General features: G+C 38.1%; 3 protein-coding genes across 3 annotated transcripts; 2 read left to right on the top strand and 1 right to left on the bottom strand.

Annotated features, from left to right (window-relative positions):
* Positions 1-383: 383 nt before the first annotated feature.
* LOC9325345 (F-box/LRR-repeat protein 2) lies at positions 384-2,367 on the bottom strand. Its single transcript, XM_021036002.1, has one exon. The coding sequence runs from the start codon at positions 2,316-2,318 to the stop codon at positions 570-572; it is 1,749 nt and encodes a 582-aa protein (XP_020891661.1). The 5' UTR covers positions 2,319-2,367; the 3' UTR covers positions 384-569.
* Positions 2,368-2,939: 572 nt separating this feature from the next.
* LOC9325344 (probable receptor-like protein kinase At1g80640) lies at positions 2,940-5,850 on the top strand. Its single transcript, XM_021035208.1, has 10 exons — positions 2,940-3,522; positions 3,813-3,983; positions 4,077-4,318; positions 4,413-4,545; positions 4,633-4,696; positions 4,795-4,891; positions 4,995-5,076; positions 5,163-5,278; positions 5,372-5,461; positions 5,587-5,850. Exons 1-10 carry the CDS (start codon positions 3,354-3,356, stop codon positions 5,710-5,712), a joined length of 1,290 nt encoding a protein of 429 aa, XP_020890867.1. The 5' UTR covers positions 2,940-3,353; the 3' UTR covers positions 5,713-5,850.
* A 179-nt stretch (positions 5,851-6,029) lies between these two features.
* LOC9323881 (ribonuclease 3-like protein 1) lies at positions 6,030-7,376 on the top strand. Its single transcript, XM_002889234.2, has 4 exons — positions 6,030-6,266; positions 6,437-6,599; positions 6,737-6,854; positions 6,945-7,376. The coding sequence occupies exons 1-4, from the start codon at positions 6,165-6,167 to the stop codon at positions 7,132-7,134; spliced, it is 573 nt and encodes a 190-aa protein (XP_002889280.1). The 5' UTR covers positions 6,030-6,164; the 3' UTR covers positions 7,135-7,376.
* The last annotated feature ends 153 nt before the right edge of the window (positions 7,377-7,529 follow it).

Here is a 7,529-nt window from a genome sequence, read left to right as displayed (position 1 = left end):
GCAATCTAGTGCTGGTACCTTTGATACAGAAAACTTCACCAATCTCACAAATGAAATCAAAAGATAGATTGAATCAACGTTCATAAAACGAGGATTCACTTCTCAAATCACTAGAGCATAGAAGAAGAAACAGCTCAAGCTACAATGAGGAGATAACCAAGAGAATTCTCAGAATTAAGAGAGAACAAATGAAGAAGAAGAAGATTACAATTTCAGAATTTTCGCATAATGAATGAGTAAAGCGTCTTCATCTTCTTATTAACCTCATTCTTCTGTTCTTAATCTATAAAAGATCTTGACCGTTGCTTTTAATCTTCCATCTCCACCATCCACGTGTCATTGATTTATCACCATCCTTTTACTATATCAGTTTCCTTCTATCATTGAATAAGAAGATGGCTGAACATTTGAAAACAAATCAACGCAAGCCTGCCTTAGGGCTTTGGCTGGACAATTTTATTAAATGGAAAGTGAAAAATATAAACCCAAACAAAGGTTAAACCCTGTTTCTCCATTCTAATCAGTATGCAGATTCCTTTTTCTTCACAAAAGTACCTGACTTTCTCAGCTCAAATAATCAGTCTAGTCAATGTGTCATCATCTCTTCCATTGGCACGGTATGCTATAGAAAGCAACTCAGAAGAATCCTGGGAGATTACACATCCATGACGCAGCAAGAAGTTCTCGAGTTTTTTAGTTGGAGAAAAACCACATGGCGGTACGATTTTCCTAAGAGATGGATTCGCAAAAACCATCCAAGTGAACATTTTATTATCAGCTTCACAATACTTAAGGTTTATCTCTCTTAAACGTATGCAGCTCTGCACAACTTCCTTCACCCCTCTTGAACTCACATTCAAGCATCCTTGCAGATCAAGATGCAACAACCCTCTGCATCTTTTGCTGATCATATCCAAGGCTTCGTCATCGATCCAAGTTCCACATGCTCGCAAAGACTCCAACTTTGGAAGCTCAAAGTCTACTACACCAAGACTCCTTACGCCCGTACATCTGCTGATATCCAAAGATCTTAGCTCACCACAATTCCTCGAAACTTCAAGAATCCCATCTCTCGTGATGCCAGGACACTGAGCCACGTCAAGACTTTCTAAAAAAGGGCAATGCCGTGATATCTTCTCGAGACACTCATCGCGCAAATTGTGGTTTCTAGAAAAGTACAAAAACTTGATCCCTGACTTGATATCCAGTTCCTTGGAATATTCTTCGACTCCAAAGTTCGTCCCTACCATTATCACGCACCTCAGGGAAACACATCTTTCAATGATACTAAAGAATGCTAGACCAGTTAGCTTGGAACAGAAACTAAGGTTCAAAAAGATTAAACTCCGAAAGAACATCCCTAATTCCATAACCATCTCATCAGAGAGGAAATTTGCTCCTTTAAGGTTCAAGTGAACTAGTGTTTGGTACTTAGCCAGCAGATACAAGATCCCATCAAAAGTAAAACCATGGCAATCCGAGAGAAGAAGCTTCTTTAGAGGTAACTTGGCATCAGCAATCAAACAAAGCAACTCATCGGATAGAAATGAATCCGAAAGATCAAGCTCAGTCAAACAACGAGCAAACAAGAAAGCATCGCTTGATAAAGACTCCCTCGGCCTCAATCCGATTCCGTTGATGGCTAGAGACTCCAAGTTCCGCGAATTGCGCAGAACGAATTTGATGCAATCCGACGAAATGAAATCACAGTCACGGAAGATTATCTCTCTCAAGAGAAGACAATTCTGCGAGAGAGCAATCAAAGATTTATCTGTGATGAAACTATTACCAGAAATGTTAATCTTCAACAAACCCTTGAGATTCGACGAAAGCTCGATAACCCCAAAATCAGAGACTCGACTCGGAATAGAGTTAGGATAGCCTATGTCCAGCTTCTCTAGGAACGGAAAATTCACTCCGATCGAAACCAGATCGCTATCTCGAAAACCCCCAACTCCATAACATTTCAATTCCTTGACATTCTTCGTCATCATCCCCGATTTCTCAAAATCTGGAAAATACCGCTTTTGCGACACATCTACCGATTCGAAATCCAAACCGGAACGCGAAACCTGAAGAAGAATCGAATTGAGATCCTGATTGAAATCAGAGAACCTGATTCGCTTCAAGCTCCGGAATCGAAGGAGATGACGATTGAGAAAAGGAAGAGTTCGATCGGTGACGACGAAAGTAGAGCGAACGCGATTGGTGATTGAGAGGAACAAGGTTGATACGAGTGAAACAGATTCCAGGAATCGATAATCATCTTCATCGATAGCTTTGCAGATCAATTCCCAACATTCTTCAGGTAAATCCATCGATTTGTTGATTCTCTCCAGATACGATGAAGATAGCTCAAACTAACAACAGTGTATCATCATCCATCTACTTCGCTGGCTTTTAACCTCAAATCCAATTTAAAATTCGAAAATGGGCTTGTTCTGGCCCAGTCCCACAGAATAAGGCATTATTATTGTAAGGCCCAATAAGTCTAGTGTTTTTCAACTGTAACACAGCTATGACTAGTCAGTGACCACTTGTGTCGGTAATTAAAGTTGAAGAGGACAGACATTGAAAGTTCACATGAATATTGCTCAAACTTTTGGAGCTTTCTGTAATTAAAAAAAAAAAAAAAAACATATTTCCTTGGATTCACTCTATCAAACCATGACTTGTCGTTTTGTTCACTAAATCCGCATGAATTGAATTTGGGCAGTGACCCAATCGAATCATTTGGATTACTGTGCCTCGATGCAAACAATTCTATCGAGAGATTACACAATCCATTCTCAATATTCTTTTGTCTCATCACAATCAGTTCATTTATCAACAAATTACATTAATCTGATTAAAAAATAACAATTTCTTTTACGTATAAAAGGTTTAATGTTATTTTTGTCAATTACTAGTATAACCCCTACAGTATAATACACACAGCATCACCATCTCTTACATTGGGATGGTAAATCAAAATGAAAAGATAAAGAAACTGTTTTGCTAAACTACACACTTTCACTCTCTCCACAAATCCACGTCTTATCACCACGTCTGGGGGTTTAGGCACTCTTTGCTGCTTTATTAGCCTTTTTTTTCCACCTTTTCATAACTGCCACATGAAGACCAAACACCAAAAGACCTTTGTCCTTCTCTCTGTTTCCCAACTGCAACAGTGTCTCTTGTCTCCATCTCCTCCCCCAGACAAAGATAATCTCTAGATTCCCACCATTTCCATAAAAGAATTAGATAGACCAAGAACAAGAACACGGAGCAGCTTCATAGTTTCCTACTCTTTCTTTATCTCTCTGTTTTTGTCTTTTCTCTGCATGTTTTTGTGATACCAGACAAAACTAAATATGTGTCTCCTTGGTCATTTGCTACCCATTTGGGTTCTTGGTTTCTTCTTCTTCTTCTTCTTCTCCACTGCTCTTGTTGTTACTCAATCAGAAGAATCTTCCGTTGTCTACGTTTCCCACGAAATCCCCATTTCTCAGGCTTCTCCACGAATGGGAGCTCAATCCCCAGGTACTTACTCATTTGTTTCCCCCTTTTCAAAATTAGTTGCCCTAGAAGCAAATATCAAAATTTGGTTACTGATTTGAGTGATTGCTTCTTACTAGTTCTTGAAATTGTCTAAATGGGTTTGCTGCTAGTTGCTTAAAGGAATTGAATTTAGTTGAATCGATACTGTTTCCGAAATAGAACTGAAAACTTTCCGATAATTAAGCAAATAAATTTCTACAGCTGAATCAAATTTGATTTTATCTGACACTGATAATAAGAAAAAGTTGACCTTTTTAATTTTACTTTCTCAGGACCTCCCATTGTTAAAGTGGTGCTTCGCCAGGACTTGAACAAGAAGATTCTAATTGCTCTTATAGTCTCATCATCACTGCTCTGTGTTACAGTCATGTTCCTTTTGTATCTCTTGCTATGGAGGTACAGAAATATGAAGAACAGCTTCACCGGGATCAAACGAAATTCCGGTATTCAATTCTCTCTCTTATATCTTTACATTTTTGTAATTTCTTGGTTTTGTTTGCTGTGGCTTATTTTTTGGTTTTTTTGGTCATCTGAAGATTCGGTGAAGAGTGTCACCACGAAACCGATTGTACACAAGATTGATTCTGTGAGGAAAGGAACCATCCCTGTGTATGAATTTCAATTGCTGGAATCTGCAACAAACAAGTTTAGTGATAGTAATGTGTTGAGCCGAGGTGGTCGTGGATGCCTTTACAGAGCTTGTCTTGATGAAAAGTCCTCTGTCACTGTGAAGAGACTTGATGGTGGTGGGGAGACAGACATTGAAAAACAGTTTGAGGTTTGATCAGATTGAGATTTTAAAGAATTGAACCATCTCATTCGATAAACCATAACTCGGTTTTTGTCTTTCTCTTGTTGATTTTCTTATGCAGACTGAGGTAGATTGGTTGGCTAAGATCAGGCATCAGAACATAATTTCCTTATTGGGGTTTTGCGTATATCGCCAGACGAGTTGTATTGTGTATGAGATGATGCAGAATGGATCTTTGGAGAGTCAGTTACATGGTAAGAGGATATGATCCATGTTTAGGCATCTTTTGTTCCATCTTTTGTCATCTGATTTTGATTTTTTTTGCTTTTTGATGCTCTAAGGGCCTAGTCAAGGTTCAGGTTTAACTTGGCAGCTCAGGATGAAGATAGCAGTTGATATAGCAAGGTAAAGTCCATTCATCGATTATACTTTCAAACATTTTGTAGTTTCATGTGATCTCCAAGAACATTTTGTATGCTTACAAAGTTTTTGCTTTTATATAGAGGATTAGAGTATCTTCACGAGCATTGCCATCCTCCTGTAGTTCACAGAGATTTGAAATCATCTAGCATACTTCTAGACTCTGATTTCAATGCAAAGGTAAAAGAGAAAAGGATATAATGTAGAGTTCTGTTTAAGACTTATTGTATTCTCCATACAATATGAGTCTTAAGGATCTGTTGCCACATTTGCTTCTCTATAGATATCAGATTTTGGGTTTGCCACGGTGTTGACTACGCAGAATAAAAACCTGATACACAAAGCTTCTGAGCATCTTCTTGATGGTAAGAAGTGTACCTTCTCGGGTTTCGATCTTGACATATGCCAAACGAGATGCTCAAATTTTCCTCACTCTCTATTCATCTTTCAGGGAAAGTTACAGACAAGAATGATGTCTACTCGTTTGGAGTGATCCTCCTCGAACTTCTCCTCGGGAAGAAATCAGGGGAGAAACCGTCTTCTGAACCAGAATCCATTGTTACTTGGGTACATACAAATCAGAAACTTTCACGAGAAAGTCGCTTTCATTTAGCAGGAAATCCTCTTGACTTGTGATCTTTGTTGGTCTTTGTTGATCAGGCTGTACCTAAGCTGAGTGATAGAGCTAGTCTTCCAAACATCTTGGATCCTGCAATCAAAGGAACCATGGATTTGAAGCATCTATATCAGGTAAAAGCTTCAACAAAATCTCATATTTGTTCACACAGAAGATTTTACTAAAACACATAAGCCAAATACAGAAAGAAAAAGATTCATTCTTTGAACTCCTCTTGTGTTTTATTTTCCCCGGACAGGTAGCTGCGGTAGCGGTGTTGTGTGTACAGCCGGAGCCAAGTTACAGACCACTAATAACCGATGTCTTGCACTCACTCATCCCTCTTTTACCAGTAGAACTCGGCGGATCATTGCGGATTTTATAAATTATCTTTCCCTTTTTATCTTTTCATATCAATGTGCATGTGTATGTGAATTTTTCTCTTTTGTTGGTTCTTTAGAGAATTGATTGTTCTTTGTTTAATCAAGTTTTGCTTAAATGGAAGCAAGACAAGTTCAGAGTTTTGGTTGGTAAAGTTGACAAAGAAAAAAGCGTCACATTGTTGGCCACACACACATTGAATCTGCAACCTGTTTCTGTATTGGCACGAAAAGTGTGGTTACCGAGACAGGAGTTAAGTAAGACTTTGGTAAGTAAAGTTTTTAATTAAAAAAAAAAAATATAGCAGAAGCGTTGACTTTTTAAACAGAGTTGTTGTGGGGAATGAACCTTATCCGTTGTATTTGTCGATGATCGACGAAATTTCTTACATTCAATATACTCGTTTTCCAAAGATATCTCGAAACTGAAGGAATTGGAATAGTAGTAGTATGAGAGATGGATCAGGAAACGAAGCGGATAAGCAAAAAACCATCAAGATCGATCATCATCACTCTCAAAGATATTCCTCCTCTCGATCCATCTTCTATCCCCTCTCTGGTAACAAAATTTGATCATTTGGGTTTTGAAACAGAACAATCTCTGCGTTTTCTATTTGTAGATGATTCTTCTCTCATCTTCCTCCTCCTGATTTGGCTATATCTCAACTTTGCTGCTTATGTCGGATGCAATAATAAATGAATCTTTGCTTTGCTTCTTTCAATTGTTAGAAACCAATGGGGCAAGATAATAATAATGACGAAGAAGAAGACAATGCTATTTCTTCCGTCTCTAACATTCAGATTGATCCTAACAGCACAAGAAGCATTACACAAGAGAATAAACTTGTTCCTAAACCAGAAGAAGACACCACCACCAAACCCAATTCTAAAGGTGCATGCACTTTTTCAAAAAAATATGGAGTCATCCATCATCCAATCGATGATGTAAAGTTGTTAGGAAACCAACAGAGATTGCAATTTTGGTATAGTAGATTTTTTGGTCATTTTGTTCTGAAATTTGTGTTCCAGGTGATGAATCTAAGAGAGGGTCAGCAAAATCGGTTTTACACGAAATATGTGCTTCCAAGCGTTGGAGACCTCCGGTTTATGAATGCTGCAAAGTCGATGGACCTTGCCATTTGAGATTGTAAGTTCTTACCTGCACTTGCTTTTATTTTTTGAATCGCAACCTTTTTTTTGCATGAACTTGGTTTTTCTTTATGTTTTTTTGGTTCAGATTTACATACAAAGTTGTGGTTGAGATTATAGAGTCTTCAGGGAAAACTGTTTTGGAGTGTTTTGGGGATCCCAGACGCAACAAGAAAGCTGCTGCGGAGCATGCAGCGGAAGGAGCGCTTTGGTATCTTGAGCATGTGAAGGCCAAACCAGAAGACAAAGCCGCATATCATTTAGTCAAGAGGAAGTAACTGGAGAGTTTAGTAAATCCATTTATACTTCTGATGATTCATTATAGCTCTTTGGGTTGTAACAGTTTTGATCTGTATCAGAATGTGCTGTGGGTAAATGGTTAATGATTATAATTTCTCTAACTTAGTAAGGAGTCCTTTATCTTTTATGTTTATTAGACACTGGATTGAAAAAGTGATATGTATTTTTTCAGTTAATTATTGATGTATATAGAGCTCAAGTCTTGGTTGTGAGACTCAGACTTTGGAGACTTTGTCTGGTTAGGCTGAGGGAGAGCATTTCAATTCACTGAGTCTGATTATTGTCATTTGCAATTAAGATTTGACCTTTCTTATTTTTCCTTTTTGATGCATTTTCTCTTTTGCAGACAGAGACTAGAAGAAACTCAATGGTG

The sequence above is a fragment of the Arabidopsis lyrata genome, assembly GCF_000004255.2.
Source record: "Arabidopsis lyrata subsp. lyrata unplaced genomic scaffold ARALYscaffold_2, whole genome shotgun sequence".
Lineage (NCBI taxonomy): Eukaryota > Viridiplantae > Streptophyta > Magnoliopsida > Brassicales > Brassicaceae > Arabidopsis > Arabidopsis lyrata.
Note: the sequence above shows the minus strand (reverse complement) of the source record. Positions and strands in the feature narration are given on the sequence as shown.